General features: G+C 50.9%; 1 protein-coding gene across 1 annotated transcript in view; it reads left to right on the forward strand.

Moving 5' to 3' along the window:
- TMOD4 (tropomodulin 4) overlaps positions 1–14,263 on the forward strand; it is a 37,583-nt gene extending 23,320 nt beyond the window's left edge. Inside the window, exons 4-10 of the mRNA XM_077319737.1 lie at positions 1,035–1,157; positions 4,992–5,081; positions 6,915–7,045; positions 7,767–7,874; positions 8,904–9,047; positions 11,456–11,600; positions 13,978–14,263. Coding sequence (XP_077175852.1) covers positions 1,035–1,157; positions 4,992–5,081; positions 6,915–7,045; positions 7,767–7,874; positions 8,904–9,047; positions 11,456–11,600; positions 13,978–14,000 — 764 coding nt within the window. The 3' untranslated portion in view covers positions 14,001–14,263. The remainder of the gene's footprint in view (positions 1–1,034; positions 1,158–4,991; positions 5,082–6,914; positions 7,046–7,766; positions 7,875–8,903; positions 9,048–11,455; positions 11,601–13,977) is intronic.
- The last annotated feature ends 4,967 nt before the right edge of the window (positions 14,264–19,230 follow it).

Below are 19,230 nucleotides of genomic sequence, written 5' to 3' on the forward strand. Positions count from 1 at the left end.
GCGGCCCGACAGACGGAAGGGGTAGATTCGGCAGTGGGAAATGAGGCTGCTTCAGATTTCAAAAAAAAAAAATTGACGTTCAGTTTTGAAGCAAGTTTCTAGACTTGATGTGTATTAATTCCCAAACTGGGAAAGCAGAACGTTAAAGAGAAAATGGCCATAGAAAACTAAAGTAAAGCTCCTTTCAGATCACATTAGCCACCCTCAGAGGAGGCAGACTGGCGCTTCCCTGCGTGCATATCTATACTGGTCTTCCGTCCTTCCTCTCAGCCCTTGCTGGAGTGGAACGAACAGCTCTGCCTGGGAGATTGGTTTGCTCACCCCTTCCCAGTGCAGTGTGGCAGTGGAATTATGTCTGCAGAGGGGGATACCTGTTGCATCTCTGGATGAGTCACAAGCCTGAATTTGTCTGCTGACACCCAGAATAGTGACTCACAGTGGCGTACCTAGAGTATTTGCTGCCCAGGACAGGTGGAGCTTAGTGACCTGGGGGAGGTGGGAATAGGCAGGGTGGGGCTCGGTGACATAGGGGTGGGGGCATGCCCAGCTTCCTCACCCCCCCCAACCAGGCCTGCCCCTGGTTGTCGCACCCTAGAAATGCCATTTCTCACACTGAACCACAGGCCTTCAGTGAGGATGGGCAAAATCTTAGCCATGTGCACTCTAAATCCAAACATTTGGGGATGTAAGCGTTTGGCATGCCTCCAATCTTAATTCAGAAGTAAGCATCTCCAATTATTGAGGGTCTGCGACTCTGGAGAAGGGTTGCCAACAGGTTGGAAGACTTCAAGAGATTTGGGGATAGCAGGGTGGGGGACAAAATTTGGGGCTTGGAGGTATAATGTCGCACAGTCCGTGTTTCAAAGCGGCTATTTTCTCCGGGGGAACTGGTCTCCGGAGTCCGGAGATTGTATGTATTTCTGGGAGGTCTGGTTGGCAGCCGGGGGAGAAGGTCTGACATGTGACTGCCCATGGTGCTCCGGGCCCCTTTGCCGCTCTGATGCTGATGGTTGCCCTTGTGTCCCTGCCGGCAGGAAAGCCCTTCATTCCAAAGAACCCCAAGCGAGAGATCCCCAAGGAGGAACAGATCACGCTGGAACCGGAACTGGAAGAGGCCTTAGCCAACGCCACCGACGCAGAGATGTGCGACATTGCTGGTGAGGAAAGGTCAAGATCAAGTTGGGGAGGGGGGGGGAATGCGGCGGACAGCAGGGAGGGTCCCGAGACCTCCTTGGTCATGGATTCGAAACAGACAAAAGGGAAATGCTTGGCTCATACACCTCGTGGAACTCCCTGCTGCAAGAGGCGCTCATGGGCTATGGACATGCCAGATGTGAAAGAGTGGCAAAACTCACAGAGCACATGAGAACCTAAGAAGAGCCCTGTTGGATCAGGCCATTGGCTCATCCAGTCTATCACCCTGTGTCACACAGTGGCCAAAGCCCAGGGGTTCATCAGAAGGTCCATCAGGGGGACTAGAATTCCAGAAGTCCTATCTCTGTTGTCCCTCAAACACCAAGAATCTAGATGCAGGGGTAGTCAAACTGCGGCCCTCCAGATGTCCATGGATGACATTTCCCATGAGCCCCTACCAGCGAATGCTGGCAGGGGCTCATGGGAATTGTAGTCCATGGACATCTGGAGGGCCGTAGTTTGACTACCCCTGATCAGGGCCCCAGAACAAGCGTTTCCACTATACCTTGTGCCTGACAGCCACTGATGGGCCGCTGCTCCAGATGTTCATCCAATCCCCTCTTGAAGCTGTCTAGGCTCGTAGCCACCACCACTTCTTGTGGCAGGGAATCCCACAGGTCCATGACTCTTTGGGTGAAGAAGGACTTGTTTTTCTCTGTTCTGGGCCTCCTGCTCCTTCGTTTCACGGCATGCCTACAAGTTCTTCCACTGTGAGAAAGGGGGAGAAGTCCTTCTTTCTCTACCTTCCGTGTCGAGGCATAATTTCTTATAGTTCAGATCTTCTTGTATAATATCAACGGGCCTATCTAAGCAATATCAGCCCAGAAAGATCACTTGGTCAGCCAATGTGGTAAAAAGCAAAATAAGATGAAGAAGCCGGCTGTGCTGTTTTGGACAACAGGAGCCCTTCCTTAGTTTTGCATGCAACGAAATTTGACTTTGAGATCTCCCTACCAACAATTAGGGTCTGTATTGAGATCAAGGTCATTAGCAAGCTATGCCACAATTATTATAATAGCTCAAGATTCCCAGACCTCATGGTGATATCATGGATGCTGGAGGGATCGCTTGGGCATGAAATTGGTGTCAACGTGGGTGGGCAGGTAGTTGTGAGTTCCTGCATTGTGCAGGGGGTTGGACTAGATGACCCTGTAGGACCCTCCCAACTCTGTCATTCTGTGGTCTCTAGACTACAGTTCCCCTGGAGCAAGTGCCTGCTTTGGAAGGTGGACTCCTGGGCAGGAATTTCCACAACTGAACTTGGTGACCCAACTTGCCCAAGTAGAAAAATTGGATCTAAATTGCTCAATGAAACAGTTTCTCTTCATTTGTTAGCCTCCAGATGGGCAACAGAAAAGAAGGGAAAACAAAAAACTCATCCTGAAAAACTGGTGAGAACCTGTTGCGACATCCTAGACACAAAAGAACCAAATATATATATTAAATGAACCATTTATTAAACAAAGCTCAAGGTAATTAAAACACCATAAAAAGGGAACATTTCTTTCCTCGTATGTCAGTAAAACACAGTCAAACACAGACCTAACGCATTTCGATCTTCAAGTTCTTCATCAGAGGCCAATACAGTCGCACAGTTATAAATAAGCTTGCTGGAATGGCCAAGAGCGGCAGCTTCTAATCTGATCATCTGGATTTCATTTCCCGCTCCTCTGCATGCAGCCAGCTGGGTGACCTTGGGCTAGTCACTGCCCTGATAGTTCTGTTCTCACACAGCAGTCCTGTCAGAGCTCTCTCAGCCTCACCTACTTCACAGGGTGGGGGAAGGTCGGTCAGCTGCTTTGGGACTCCGTTGGGGAGTTCCCTTTTTATGTTTTTTCTAATTACCACAAATTCTGTTTAATAAATTGTTCATTTAATAGATATATTTGGTTCTTTTGTGTCTCTCAACCTCTCCAGTTCTCAGCCTCCTGATGGGACCTGGAAGTGCCTTGGAATTACAGCTCTTAGAATCCTAGAGTTGTAAGGGACCTCCAGGGTCATCTAGTCCAACCCCCTGCACCATGCAGGACACTCACAACTACCTGCCCACCCACGGTGACTCAAATTTAATGCCCACGTGATCCCAACATCACCAAAAATCTCCAGAATACAGCCTGGCCTGGAGGAAATTCACCTACCATCCCAGGGTGGCGATCAGCAATTCCCTGGGTCTGTAATGAAGGGCCCCAAGAGACAAACACCGGCACATCCCTTCCTGCCCACCCCCTCCCCATCTTCCTAAATTCATCAAGTCAGCATTTCTGTCAGATAGCCATCTGACTAGCCTCTGCTTAAAAGCTTCCAAGGAAGGAGAACCCACCACCTCCTGAGGAAGCCTGTTCTACTGAAGAGCCACTCTAACTGTCAGGAACTTCTTCCGGAGGTTTAGACGGAAATTCGTTTGAATTAATTTCATCAGATTGGTTCTGGTCCAATCCTCTAGGGCAACAGGAAACAACTCTGCTCCATCTTCTCTAAGACAGCCATAAGAAACAGCTGGGTAAAACTCCTTCTGGCAAGGAGTCAACCCTAGAACTCATGCAGAGATACTAGAGGCGGGCAGGGTCCTCTGAAGTCAAGATATTATGCCGTGCCTCAGCATAATCTAGAATGGGTTTATTTACAAAATGTCTGTGCTGCCTCTCCAGTTCAAGGTGGCTTATGAAGCAAAATTAGTAAGACCAGAGCACCACAAAAAAAAAAAAATAAACGATGTTAATGCTACATGTATCTTTAATGCCCAACAAAGATTTATTCAGGGTGTGAGCTTTAGAGGGCAAGCACTTTGTCTGAGGAAGAGTGCTTGCACTCGAAAGCTCACACCCTGAATAAATCTTGGTTGGTCTTAAAGGTACTGCTGGACTCTGATTTTATTGTGCTATTTCAGACCAGTACGGCTACCCATTTGAATGTATCTTTAATAATTCAGAATATATGTATAATTGTTCCACCTGACTGGGTGGAAAGGTAGCACAGCCTCAATATTAAAAGCCTAACATAAAAGGAATGGCTTTAAAATGTGATGAAATCCAACCTAAGAGAGAACTACCTTCTGCTTGTGGAAGCTGATGGGAAGAAGGCTAGGCCGGAACAGTATATCATGCAGAGAAGCAACAGAGAAGGCTTTTTAAGGAGCAGGATTTTAGAAGCCTTGAATGATTTACTTCGGGGGGGGCAGCCCTTATTCCAGGGGGAGAGCAAGGTCAAGTCCCCCCCCCCCACCTACCCCTGGCCTGCAAGCTGGAAAATTCCTTGACAACACCTCCCCTCCGATGGCCCACCAATTTTTATTGCCGAAGCGGCTCTCTGGCAGGTGTAAACAGATTGGCCGAGAGAAACCCTCAAGTTTCTGCTTTTAGCTCCTGCCTGGTCCCTGGCCAGCCCTCCTTCTCTGCTTGCTGCTGAGCTCTGGGAATCAGAGCCGGACGGGGTCCAGGCAGGCCTGGAGCAGACACAGCCTCAGCCAGGGGGAGAAACAGGCCCCTGAAGAAGGCCCTCTGGCATCTCCAGTTGAAAGGACCATGTAGGACAGGGGTAGTCAAACTGCGGCCCTCCTGATGTCCATGAACTACAATTCCCATGAGCCCCTGCCAGCGGTTGCTGGCAGGGGCTCATGGGAATTGTAGTCCATGGACATCTGGAGGGCCGCAGTTTGACTACCCCTGATGTAGGAGGTGACGGGAAAGACTTCTTTCTGAAAGAGCGGCTGTCAGCCTGAGTAGACAAAAGTGACTTTGGTGGGCTGAGGGTCTGACTCAGGCGGCAGCCTCATATGTTTCTCTGTGCTTCTTTCTTAGCCATCCTCGGCATGTACACGCTGATGAGCAACAAGCAGTATTACGACGCCATCTGCAGCGGCAACATCTCCAACACAGAAGGCATCAACAGTGAGTGAGCAACAATTCAGGGGGTGGTGATGGTGAGGTGGCGGGGGTGGGAGTCACAGGGGCCCACAGCTTTCTGCTCAGGAGATGGGGGTGGGAATGACCACAGACTGGAAGCCCTTCCCTGCCTAATGGTACCAAGTCAGAACATTAAACTTCACCCCCTTTGTTAAATACGGAAACAGTAAGCTCTGAATATTCCAGTCTGGGGAATTTGCACTCCAAGCAAAGACCGGAACCACACAGAACCGGAAGAGAACAGAGAGAGGCTCATCCAGTCCAGACCCCACCTTCCTTAAAAAACACACTCTCCTGACAGATGCTCCTCCAATCTTCTCCTAAAACTTCCAACGGAGACTCCACCACCCCCTGAGGTGACATATTTCACCTGCAAACAGACCTAACCATCAGAAAATGCTTCCTAATATTTTTGTGGAACCTCCCTTCTTGGAATTTGAACTCACCCTAAAAGCTGCTGGAAACACCCCCTGCTCAAGGCAGGATCAGCCTCAAGCATCCAGGAGAAGGATCTGTCCAGCCACTGCTTGAAGACCGTCAGTGAGGGGGAGCTCCCCACCTCCTTAGGCAGCCCCTTCCACTGCTGAACTAGACTCCTAGAATCCTAGAGTGGGAAGGGGCCATGCAGGCCATCTAGTCCCACCCCCTGCTCAGTGCAGGATCAGCCTCCAGCATCCAGGAGAAGGATCTGTCCAGCCGCTGCTTGAAGATGGCCAGTGAGGGGGAGCTCCCCACCTCCTTAGGCAGCCCCTTCCATGGCTGAACTAGACTCCTAGAATCCTAGAGTGGGAAGGGGCCATAGAGGCCGTCTAGTCCCACCCGCTGCTCAGTGCAGGATCAGCCTCAAGCATCCAGGAGAAGGATCTGTCCAGACGCTGCTTGAAGACCGCCAGTGAGGGGGAGATCACCAACTCCTTAGGAAGTCCAATCTATTGCTGAACTACTTTGAAATGTTTTCCCTGATATCTAGCTGATATTAAAATATTCTAGTAATATTTTAAAGCCATTCCTGCGGATCCTTTCCTCTGCTGCCAAAAGGAACCTTTCCTTGCCCTCCTCCAAGTGACAACCTTTCAAATTCTTCAAGAGAGTCACACTGTCCCCTCTCTACCTCCTCTTCTCCAGGCTGAACGTTCCCCTCAGCCTTTCTTCCTAGGGTTTGGTTCCCAGGCCCTGGATCACCCTCATCGCTCTCCTCTGCCCCATCTCCAATTTAGCCACGTCCTTTTGGAAGTGAGGCCTCCAGAACTGCCCCCAGGACTCCAGTTGGGGCCTGACCAATGTGATATCCAGTGGGACTGTGACCTCTTGTGATCTTGATGTGATGCCTCTGTTGATACAGACCAAGATTGCATTAACCTTCTGTCAACTCCTATTTAGCTTCTGGTCCACAAATACCCCTAGATCTCCTTCACACCCACAGCTACCCAGAAGTGTCTCTCCCACCCAGGATCTCCTGCTTCTCATTTGTGTGACCTGGATGGAGAACTCTGCCCTTCTCCTTATGGGACTGCATCCACTGTGTTCAGATCTTGTTGAACTCTTTCCTTCGTCCGGGTTGTTGCTATTCCTCCTAATTTGGTGCAAATGTAATGAGTCCCCCCACCCCCTCGTCCAGATCACCTATAAAGATGTGGAAAAGTACCGGACCCAGTTCTGAGTCATTTCTAGCACAGCCTCTTTGGGCCACCAGGGGATTCTGCATGCCAACTGGCCCTTGCCGCACTGAAGCGGAAGGACATTTTTGTCCACGGTCTATGTCAGAGTAGCCCTCTCTGTCCTTGGCAACGGTTTCATCGGTGTGTCCCTCTCTCACAGGTGTGGTGCAGCCGGATAAGTACAAACCAGTCCCGGATGAGCCCCCCAATCCCACCAACGTGGAGGAGACGCTAAAGAAAATACAGAGTAACGACAAGGATCTAGACGAAGTGAACCTTAATAATATTAAGGTTGGTAGCTCCCCTGGGCTGAATCTGCACGGAGCTTTTATTCCAATCTCAGGTCAATTCAGTCCCTGCCATCCACACTGAATACGATTTCCATTTTGATTTGGGGTGACTTAAATTTTCCCTCTGCAACAAGCAGGATTGATCTGGAGTGACCCTACCTTTCCCATGCAATATCCTGTAGTGGATATAACCCTCGATATTTGAGAATCAGCATGAGTAAAGGTGCAGCTCTCTGCTTTTCCTGAACTAACTTGCTGCCTGGAGCCTCCAACGCTGTAGAAAAGCCCTTATTGGCCAGGGTGTCAGTTCAAAGGCTCCCTTGTTCCCAGGTTGCAAGGCTTCCCTTAAAGGGGAAGCCCCAACTTCTCTCAGCAGAAGCTCCAGAAGCCCTAAGTTCTCTTGGCAGAGGTTTGCCTCTTGGATTTATTCCCCCTCCTCTGCTGTCTGCAATCCTCTCCCCTCCCCGTTCAAGAAAAGAAAAAACGAGACTCCTTCTGCGCTTGGCTCCCCCCCTTCTGAGCTTCTTCAGTCATGTGCAGAACACTTTTCTGTTTCAATGGGGGGGGGGGATAAAGTAAGACCTGAGTTCAAATAGATTTGGATTCAGCAGGATCCATAACGGAATAAACAAAGTTAAGTGCAAAATCAGCCCAGGTCAGTGGAGGGCAGGGCAGGCGTCTCAGAACTTTAAGAAATATGTTTCCCCCCTTCTTTCTGGCAGGACATTCCCATTCATACCCTGAAAGAAATTTGCGAGGCCATGAAATCCAACACTCAAGTGAAACGGCTCAGTCTGGTGGCCACCCGGAGCAATGACCCAGTGGCACATGTACGTACTTCTTCTGCAGGTTACCTGCTCCCTGCAGACTCCTTGGGGGGAAGTTTGGTGCGTTGGCCTGGGCCAGTCTGAGTTCAACTAACAGCTGGCAAGGAGGAAGGGAAACAGGGGGATCCCATGACCAAAATAGGAAAGGCATTTCCATGTCACAGGCTCAAGGCATGTTGGAGCTGGCCCCTGGCCTATCCAGCCCAGGACTCTGGGTCACATAGTGGCCAAAACCCAGGAGCCACCAGGAGGTCCACCAGCAGGGCCAGAACTCCAGAAGTCCTCCTTCTGCCCCCCCCAAGCACCAAGAAGACAGAGCATCATTGCCCCAGATGTGAGAACATAAGAGAAGCCATGTTGGATTAGCCCAACAAGTTGTGTAACACAGTGGCCAAACCCCAGGAGGTCCACCAGCAGGGCCAGAACCCCAGAAGCCCTCCCACTGTTGCCACCCCAAGCATCAAGAATGCATCACTGCCCCAGATATAATAGCATAAGAGAACCCATGTTGGATCAGGCCCATGGCCCCTCCAGCACAACAAGCTGTGTCACACAGTGGCCAAAGCCAGGTCCCTTCAAGGGTTCACCAGCAGGGCAAGGACTACTAGAAACCTGCCACTGTTGCCCCCCAGCACCAAGAATTCAGAGCATTGCTGTGCCATATGTAAGAATATCAGAGAAGCCATGTTGGATCAGGCCAGTAGCCCAGCCAGTCCAACACCCTGTGCCAACTAGTGGCCAAAACCCAAGGACCAAGGACCACCAATGGGAGTAGAACTCCAGAAGCCCTCCCACTGTTGCTTCCCCAAACACCAAGAATATCTAGGATCACTGTTCCAGACTGTGATGATGCCACTGATGGGCCTCTGCTCCAGATGTTCAACCAATCCCTTCTTGCTGTTGCTGATGCTTGCAGCCTCCACCACTTCCTGCAGCATGGAGTTCCACATGTTAACTACTCTTTGGGCAAAGGATGACTTTCTTTTAACATCCGATCATTGCTGCTAGCATCACCTTTGCTGTTTTTTTCAGGCGGTGGCAGAGATGTTAAAGGAGAACAAGATCCTCCAGAGCCTCAACATTGAGTCCAACTTCATCACCAGCGCTGGGATGATGGAGGTCATTAAAGCCATGAAGCAGAACACCACACTGTGTGAACTCAAGGTGGACAACCAGGTTAGGTACCCTTCAGTTTGTGCATGCTGCGAACCATGTATGCTTCCAGGGTTATTGGCCAAATCTAAGAGAGGCATTAGTTGTAAGATTTGGATCCTGTGTACTACAGAAACATAGAGCTGGAAGGGATCTCATAGATCATAGAATCATAGGCTCATAGAGTTGGAACGTACTGTAAAGATCATCTAGTCCAGCCCGCAGCTCAATGTAGCATCAACCCTTTCCATGGCTGAACTAGACTCTGGGGGCCCAGTATATGTTGTTTTTCCAGTGGGGTCAGGCAGGTGAATCAGGCAGGTCACATCCTGGCTATTTTAGTGCCCATGGCTATACTACTCCAAATGTGGCCATGGCCTCTTGGCCAGGACACAATTCTTCCAACTATTTGTTTCAAAGTTTTTCAACATCACGTAAATTGGGAGCCGCTATCCTTTCCTGTGGCGGGGAATTCCATGTCAGTAAAACATTTTGTGAAGCTGCTCTTTTCCTCTGTCAGTCTCAGATTTTCTGTTGCTCCATCGCATTGAGTAACCCTCTCTAGTGTTTGGAGAGAAAGAGAAAAAGTTGACTGTGTTCACTCTTCCTGTATGGTTTGTAAAAGCCAAAATGAAATAGGAGGGGTAGGACCCAGCGAAGGACCAGACACAGAATCACAGAATCAGAGAGTTGGAAGGGGCCATACAGGCCATCTAGTCCAACCCCCTGCTCAACGCAGGATCAGCCCAAAGCATCCTAAAGCATCCAAGAAAAGTGTGTATCCAACCTTTGCTTGAAGACTGCTAGTGACACAAATCAAGGAACTGGGCCCTGGGACACCAGGATGGTGTATCAAATGTTACTCAGCCGTATAATGAACAGAATTTTATGGAGTCTTCAACCTTCAGAGATTCTTTAATGTCCAGAATATTAAACAAATCCCAGTGCAATTCACTGTGTGTCTTTTTCAAGGGATATCAATTCTTAGAAAATATAACAAGGTATAATTAGTAAAGCCATTAAAGAATTGTAGCCTGCTGACATCTAGAGAGCCACAGTTTGTTCACCCCTAGCAGAGGATGAGTCAAACCTGGCTCTCCAAAATTGTCCCCCAGTACTCTAACCCCTATATCACACTGGCTCCTCCTAGGTGAGCCATTCCCTGTCAGTTAGCCACATTGATCTGCCACAGGAGAACTGGATTTGGAAGCAATAGCGCCTCGGGGACCAAAATAAATATTTATTTTTATAGCTCATCCTTCCTGAACGCTCAAGGCAGGTAAAAGCATGAATCAACCATAAATCAAAATATAAAATCATATAGATTTCATAAAGCATTCAATCTTTCTATTTCAGTAGCTCCCCACTGATTCAGGTTGGGGGAGGTCAGATTTTTAGAGGGCAGGTCATCTTTCCTTTTGCAGTGGTAAGGCCAACCCTTCATGCCTCGGAGGGACAAACCAGAACCTATGGGTTGAAATTAATTCAGAAGAATTTTCAGCTAAATGTCTGGAATAAGTTCCTGACAGTCAGAGCGGTTCCTCAGTGGAACAGGCTTCCTCGGGAGGTGGTGGGTTCTCCATCTTTGGAGATTTTTAAGCAGAGGCTGGAGAGCCATCTGACGGAGATGCTGATTCTGTGAAGGCTCAAGGGGGTGGCAGGGGACAGTGGATGAGCGAGAGGGTTGGGAGTGTCCTGCATAGTGCAGGGGCTGGACTAGATGACCCAGGAGGTCCCTTCCAACTCTATGGTTCTATTCTATGATGGTTTGACAGGGCCCTGAAGCATAAGAAGAGTTGCGTTTCATACCCCACTTTTTTCTATACCTCACTTTTTCCTATCAGGAGGAGTCTCCATGCAGAGTACAATCGCCTTCCCTTCCTCTCCCCACAACAGACACCCTGTGAGGTAGGCGGGGCTGAGAGAAGTCTGACAGAACTGCTCTGTGAGAACAGCCCTGTGACTGGCCCAAGGTCACCCAGCTGGCTGCATGTGGAGGAGCAGGGAATCAAACCTGGCTCACCAGATTAGAAGCCACTGCTCCTAACCACTCCACCAAGTTGACCGTAGGCGTCGTGAAACAGCTGTGTCTTGCCGATACTCTCAAAAGTTTGTATGGTGACATTCTTGCTGGTCTACAAGGTGATATTGGACTCGAATCTAGCTGTCCCTTCTTAGTGATCCCCCCTCCCCCCCCTGCCCGAACCAAAAAGCCACCAAATTGGAGCTTTTCCTCACAGCAGATGTACTCAAAACTGGTCATTTTAGTGGCTCTTTTTTCTACATCTCCTTCTGCCTGTGGCATGAGATCTTTGCACATCTAGTCTGGAGCATCCTTTTCCACCCCTGTGTAAAAATGGTGCCGGCGGGCCCAACCCAGGCGCCGCTCTGGCCACCAAACTCAGCCTCCCTGCGTCTCATTCCTTTCACAGTGTCAACGACTGGGGGACTCCGTGGAGATGGAGATGGCTGCCATGCTGGAAAACTGTTCCTCCATCATCCGGTTTGGCTACCACTTCACGCAGCAGGGACCAAGGGCCAGGGCATCCTTTGCTATCACCAAGAACAATGAATTGCGTAAGTGAATTTTGCCCTACCGCGTGTGAATTCCCTGCCATAGGAAGGCTAGAAGCCTTCAAGAGGGGGGTGGCTAAACAGATGGAGCAGAGTGGCTATGAGCCAAGTCTAGATTGAGCACTCTGTCTAGGGCAGGGATGCTCTGTCTTCTTGGTGCTTGGAGGCCGAGAATGGGAGGGCTTCTGGCGTTCTAGCCCCACGGGGGGACCTTTGGATTGCCCCTGGATTTCGGCCACTGTGTGATGCGGAGTGCTGGACTGGAGGGGCCACTGGCCCGATCCAGCATAGCTTCTTTTGTGTTCTTCTGTCCAAGGCAAGGATGCTCTGCCTTCTTGGTGCTTGGGGGGCAAGGGTGGAAGGGCTTCTGGGCCCGGCTGCAGGCCCTCCTGATAGCCCATGGGGGTTGGGCCACTGTGGGACACAGAGTGTTGGCCCGGCAGGGGCTTGTGGGAAATGGAGTCCACGGACACCTGGAGAACCACAGTTTCGCCACCCTTGCCCTCTGCTCTGGCCGCTTAACATAAGGACATAAGAAGATGCCAACTGCATTGAGCCAGTGGTGCATCCGTCTCCCCCAGGGGCCAGCCAGTTCCTCTGGAGGGCCAACAACAGAGCAGAGGGTCCAAGACTGTGCACTGAAGATGCCTTCTGGCTCTGGGATTGAGAAGCCTCGGAACATGGAGGCTCCTTCTCATCACTGCTAGAAGCTATGGACAGAATGATCTTCCATGAATCCTTCAAATCCTCTTGACATCATGACATCTTATGGCAGCAAATCTCACAATTCAAGCATTTCTCTGTGTAAAGAAGTATCTCTTTTTATCCTGATTCTGCTGGGTGACATTAGCTGATTGCATACTCCCAGCCTCACCTACCTTGTTGTGATAGCAAAATGAGAGGGGGGAGGATAAATAGCATTTCTCCTCATTGGGAAGAAAAATCAGGGTATAAATGAACAGATACCAATTTAAAATTGCTCAGAATCTTTGATCAGGGTTCAGAGTGTATAGGAAATAAACGCTAAAGCCTCTAGAACAGTTCCTCTACGATACAGCACATGCAGAGTACCCAAATTCATAAAAACACCACAAAAGCCCTGTTGGGTCAGACCAGGGAGCCCTGTTGGGTCAGACTGGCTGGTCTCTCCAGTCCAGCCTCCTATCTCACCCAGGGGCCAGCCAGTTCCTCTGCAGGGCCAGCCACAGGGCAGAGAGGCCGAGGCCTTCCCCTGAGGAGACCCTCAGAAGAGCCCTGCTGGGTCAGGCCAGGGAGTGTCCCTCCAGTCCAGCCTCCCGTCTCACCCAGGGGCCAGCCAGTTCCTCTGCAGGGCCAGCCACAGGGCAGAGAGGCCGAGGCCTTCCCCTGAGAAGATCCTCAGAAGAGCCCTGCTGGGTCAGGCCAGGGAGGGTCCCTCCAGTCCAGCCTCCCGTCTCACCCAGGGGCCAGCCAGTTCCTCTGCAGGGCCAGCCACAGGGCAGAGGGGCCGAGGCCTTCCCCTGAGAAGACCCTCAGAGGAGCCCTGCTGGGCCAGGCCAGGGAGGGTCCCTCCAGTCCAGCCTCCCGTCTCACCCAGGGGCCAGCCAGTTCCTCTGCAGGGCCAGCCACGGGGCAGAGAGGCCGAGGCCTTCCCCTGAGAAGACCCTCAGAGGAGCCCTGCTGGGCCAGGCCAGGGAGGGTCCCTCCAGTCCAGCCTCCCGTCTCACCCAGGGGCCAGCCAGTTCCTCTGCAGGGCCAGCCACAGGGCAGAGAGGCCGAGGCCTTCCCCTGAGAAGACCTTCAGAAGAGCCCTGCTGGGTCAGGCCAGGGAGGGTCCCTCCAGTCCAGCCTCCCGTCTCACCCAGGGGCCAGCCAGTTCCTCTGCAGGGCCAGCCACAGGGCAGAGAGGCCGAGGCCTTCCCCTGAGAAGACCCTCACACAGGGGCAGCCAGTTCCTCTAGAAGGAACAGGACATGGACGCTGAGGCCTTCCCCTGATGTTGCCTCCTGGCTCTGGAATCCAAAGCATTAGTGCCCCTGAATGTGGAGGGTCCACTCAGCCCACAACGGCTTGAAACACCATCGAAACACCTCTCCTCCACGAATCTCTCTAATCCCCCTTTAAATCCGTTTATTCCTGCGTCCACTGCGACATCCTCCGGCAGGGAATTCCACATTTCAATCCCCCCTCTCTTTTCAAAGTCCCATGCCAAGCTCTGGCATCTCCAGTGGAAAGGATCCGGTAGCAGCTGAGGCCAAAGACCCCTGCAGAGCTGGCGCCAGTCTTGACACACACGCGTGACCTTCATGGGCCACGGGTCTTGGAAGGCAGCTTGATCGGTGTTCACACGCCACCGGGGATCTCTGCAGAGCTTCACCTGTCCCCCTTCTCTTCTCCGCAGGCCGCAAGCAGAAGAAAACATAATGACCTCCTCCCTGCCGGAATCCAGAGTGCCCTTAGCTTCCTCCGGCCGCTCCGGAGCTCTGGGCCTTCTGATGTCACCGATCGCAAGCAGATGGGATTTTTTTTAAAAAGGATAACTCAGAGATATTAGGCTCCTCTCCTCTCCTCCCCAGCCCATCCCCTGCCTCGCTGTTGCCGGCTCAGGTTCTTTCTTCCTCGGGGTCGTAGCACCATGTCTTAGACTTTGATTACCTCTGTAAATAAAGATACGACTGGAGAATGAATTGGCTCCGTTCCAGGGCTGCCTGGAGATTCCTGGAGATTTCTTTTTGTGTGTGGGGGGGGGAGAATTGGGGAGGGGAGATACCTCCGGAGTGTCTATGCCAGGGGTAGTCAAACTGCGGCCCTCCAGATGTCCGTGGACTACAATTCCCAGGAGCCCCTGCCAGCGAATGCTGGCAGGGGCTCCTGGGAATTGTAGTCCACGGACATCTGGAGGGCCGCAGTTTGACTACCCCTGGTCTATGCAATAGAGGTCACCCTCTTTCCCCCTGGTGATCAACTGCAGTCTGCAGAGCAGTTGTAATTCTGGGAGATCTCCAGGCCCTGCCTGGAGGTTGACATAGAATCCTAGAGTGGGAAGGGGCCATGCAGGCCATCTAGGCCAACCCCCCGATTTAGATGTCCTTCTGACAGAAACTAGAATACCTATTTCAAATTCTCATGGTTTCTAGGCAGTGAATACTTGAGTATGTCTCTTCCCCCCCAAGAGTGAGGGGTATTGATTCTCACCGCCTCTGCCAGATACAAATCCGTCTGCCTTTCCCTTCAATTGTCTACCAGGAGTCATGTCGTAGTACTTTAAAGAATTCAAAGGGCTTACCTGCGCATGGTTTCAGGAATTTGCACCGCCACCTTTTTAAGGTAAGATAACATTGGTTATTCTTCTGTCCCCGGTGCTTGGAAAGAGCCATCTGGGAACCCAGATAAACAAATTTCTTCCTCCTTTACACGGTGGTATCCCAACCTGCAGAACTGGATAAATACTTGGAGGGTTGGGGGCGTGCAGCCTGGGGAGGGCAGGGTTTGGATAGGGAAGGGGCTACTGTGGGCCACAGAGCCCACCTTCCAAGCTGCCCTGTTCTCCAGAGGAACTGAAGTATGGGAATCGGTTGTCATTCCAGGAGTTCTCCAGGCCCCACCTGGAGGTTTTCAACCTTATTCAGCACTGAGTTGTGATCTAGAGGTATTCCTTCCCACTTGCTTTGAAGGCCTCCATCTTCCATATGAGAACCAATTCTTCTTCTTGTTCTTCTTCTTGTTCTTCTTCTTGTTCTTCTTCTTGTTCTTCTTCTTGTTCTTCTTCTTGTTCTTCTTCTTCTTCTTCTTCTTGACTGCCAACTGTCAGCTTCCACCTGGGCCTGAAGATGATGGAGATCAGCCCCCAGAACAAAAGGGCTGCTTTGAAAGGTGGACTCCAGGCACTGGGTCCCTCCCCAAACCCTACTGTCCCCAGGTTCCACCCCAAATCTCCAGGTATTTCCTCACCCAAAGCTGCCAACCCTATTTGGCATAATACGAGAAATCGATCACTCCTTGTTAAAACTTCTCTTCTTTTGGTGGCTGCCTTGCAGTGCTTAGAGACCCTTTTCCTCTGCAGGCAATCAAGCAGAGACCCTTCCCATCCAAATTTTGGAGGGATTACTGCCAATGACTGCTGCCCCTGACTGGGAAATTCCTGGAGGTTTAGGGGCGGTGCCCGCAGCTGGGAGGAATTGATGTGAGGGCTTTCGCTTAGACTCTATAGTATACCATAGAGTTTCCCCTCTGACGCTGCCCTTTAGTCCAGGGAAAGTGATCTCTGCATTCTGTGGGTCAGTCCTAAATTCAGGAGAAATCCGGGGTCTTGGGAGACTCAGGTTCGAATGTCAAGGAAGCATGGGTGATTTCGGACAAGTCATGGGCTCTCAGCCTGTCCTACCTTGCGGGGAGGATAAAGTGGAGGAGGACGATGTAAACTGCTTGGAACAAATGCAGTCATCTAGTATTGTTCCAGAAAGAGGGAGCATCTCTCCCCACACTGTATGGCTGTGGGTGGCGTCCCCTTCCCTGAAATTAATTTCCTGAAATCCCTGAAATATGCAATAAAGTCTGTCTCCTGCACGGACAGCAGTGTTACCGAAATACCCGTTTTCTGGTGCGCCTCACTCCAATGCGAAACGCAACAGAGGGAGTCTGTCCAGGCAAGGTGAAGTTTTATTGCAAAAAGGGGGTCTCAGCTTAAACAGCCAGAGACCCTGTGGCCTCAGGTTTCATAGTGCATTGTACATAACTTCATAGAATCATAGAATCATAGAGTTGGAAGGGGCCATACAGGCCATCTAGTCCAACCCCCTGCTCAACGCAGGATTAGCCCTAAGCATCCTAAAGCATCCAAGAAAAGTGTGTATCCAACCTTTGCTTGAAGACTTCCAGTGAGAGGGAGCTCACCACCTCCTTAGACAGTCTATTCCACTGCTGAACTACTCTGACTGTGAAAAACTTTTTCCTGATATCTAGCCTATATCGTTGTACTTGAAGTTTAAACCCATTACTGCGTGTCCTCTCCTCTGCAGCCAGCAGAAACAGCATCCTGCCCTCCTCCAAGTGACAACCTTTCAAATACTTAAAGAGGGCTATCATGTCCCCTCTCAACCTCCTTTTCTCCAGGCTGAACATTCCCAAGTCCCTCAACCTATCTTCATAGGGCTTGGTCCCTTGGCCCCAGATCATCTTCGTCGCTCTCCTCTGTACCCTTTCAATTTTATCTACGTCCTTCTTGAAGTGAGGCCTCCAGAACTGCACACAATACTCCATAGACATGCGCAGGTTGCCTTTCCGTTATGCAACCTCTACACGTGGGCTCTTTCCGCAAAATACATCACCCCTCATCACCGCTACAGCTGTGATAAAAATACCATTGGTCACTCCACAGGGCTACCCTGCCTGCGTCTACACGATGCCCCTTTCACATTTGGAATACTTGGTCAGGCACATTGGCTGAACGCGGCCCACAAGCCGTCTTTTATTCTCCAAGATGGCTACAGGCACATATACCATGCAGCTGATGTTGCGGCCGGGTGGCTGTCCCGTCTAATGCAGAACACTGGTTTTTAGTCTTCTGCATAACTGATGCTTCCCACTTTGCACGTGCGCTTGCTCAGGCTGTTTGCAAGAAAACACATAGCTGGACCAGATGTGGGGGATGAAAAATTGGTTAGGAACCTTAGAGATTGAGCAGCAGAATATACTAAATGTTAAAATACAAATATTTATGAGCATTCATGTGCACATTTAAGATTTAAAGAAAACATTGATATTAATTATACACTATTGCAAAAAGTGGTATCATGTGCATATGAGGTTGTTGATATTTCTCCCTGCAATCTTGATCCCAATTTGTGACTCCTCTAATCCCGCCTTTCTCATGATGTTATATAGTTAAATAGGCAAGGCGACAGTATACAGCCTTGCCGAACTCCTTTCTCAATTTTGAACCAATCAGTGATTCCATGTTCGGTTCTCACTGTTGCTTCTTGATCTGCATATAAGTTTCTCAAGAGATAAATGAGATGCTCTGGTATTCCCATCTCTTTCAGAACTAGCCTCAATTTGTTGTGCTCCACACAATCAAAGGCTTTAGCATAGTCAATGAAGCAGAAGTAGATGTTCTTCTGGAACTCCCTGGCTTTCTCCATGATCCAGCGTATGTTGGCCATTTGATCTCTAGTTCCTCGGCCTCTTCAAAATCCTGCCTGTACTTCTGGAAGTTCTCGGTCAACATATTGCTGGAGCCTAGCATCATGCTAGCAAAGTTATGCTCAAAATCATACTACCCATAGGAGTCTCAAAGCGGCTTACATCCGCCTGCCGTTTCCTCTCCCCCCAACAGACACCGTGTGAGGGAGGGGAGGCTGAGAGAGCCCTGAGATTACTGAAGAAGAAGAAGAGTTGGTTCTTATATGCCGCTTTTCTCTCCCCAAAGGAGTCTCAAAGGGGCTTCCAGTCGCCTTCCCTTTCCTCTCCCCACAACAGACCCCCTGTGAGGGAGGGGAGGCTGAGAGAGCCCTGAGATTCCTGAAAAAGTGTTGGTTCTTATATGCCACTTTGCCTGAAGGAGTCTCAAAGTGGCTTACAATTGCCTTCTCTTTCCTCTCCCCACAACAGACACCCTGTGAGTTAGGTGGAGCTGAGGGAGCTCTTAGAAAACTGCTTTCAGAGCAGCTTTATCAGTGCTGTGACTAGCCCAAGGTCACCCAGCTGGCTGCATGTGGGGGAGTGCAGAATCGAACCCGGCTCGCCAGATTAGAAATCCGCGCTTCTAACTACACCAAGCTGTCTCCAGATGATCTCAGGGTGGCTCGCCTTGTATTATTCAGTTAAACCAAATATCCGAAATTCCCCTATGCTTCAATTCAAATGGCTCCGTTTTGGCCTGTCCGCAGCGAGGACGAGCACTGACAGACTTCAAGCCCGCAATCTGCCACGGCCGTACGCTTCAGTCCCTTCTCGCTCTTCCGTCGACTCAACAGTTGCCACCCGACGGCACGTGCCATGCGGAGCCGATACCAGAGATGTCCTCCCTGCCCGCAGGCATGCCAACCTTTTGAGAGGGCGACAAAAGACGCCCGATTGAAGCTTTCCCCAGCGGCGCTGAGCATGCCTCGAGGGGAAGATGGCAGGCGGGGGGCCCGCTTGGGCCCGGGGAGTCAACAAGCGGTCTTATTTTGGCAACAGAGCGCCTGCCAGCTGGCCCTCCCTCAGAGAGCGACGAGGGTTTTATGGGTGCAGGAGAGACACCAAAGAGGGCCTGAGGGCATTGTTGACAAATGTTCTCCCTGATGAAATTGGACGCTTTATTCGGGAGGACGGGGCGCTTCGGGAGGGGCAGCCGCCATCTTTTGTGGCGCTAGGATTGGCAGGTCCCCCCAGACCGCCGGAGGGAGATGAGGGGGTAGGGCTGGAGATTTGGGGATGGCGCCTACGCAGGACAGGGACTGTGCAATGCCACAATGCCACAGAGGGGTGCAAAGCATGTTTTCTGCAAAATCTGGAGATGAGCTGTAATTCCGGGGGAAACCCAGGTCCCACCTGGAGGTTGGCACCCCTGTGTGGAGAGTGGTGAATTCCCACATTGGCAACACAATAGGGGGGGATTATCTTGCCTGATCACACCAGAAAGGAGAAAAGGGCACCGTCCCCAGATAGAGGG

This window comes from Paroedura picta, chromosome 1, assembly GCF_049243985.1.
Source record: "Paroedura picta isolate Pp20150507F chromosome 1, Ppicta_v3.0, whole genome shotgun sequence".
Taxonomy (NCBI): Eukaryota; Metazoa; Chordata; class Lepidosauria; order Squamata; family Gekkonidae; genus Paroedura; species Paroedura picta.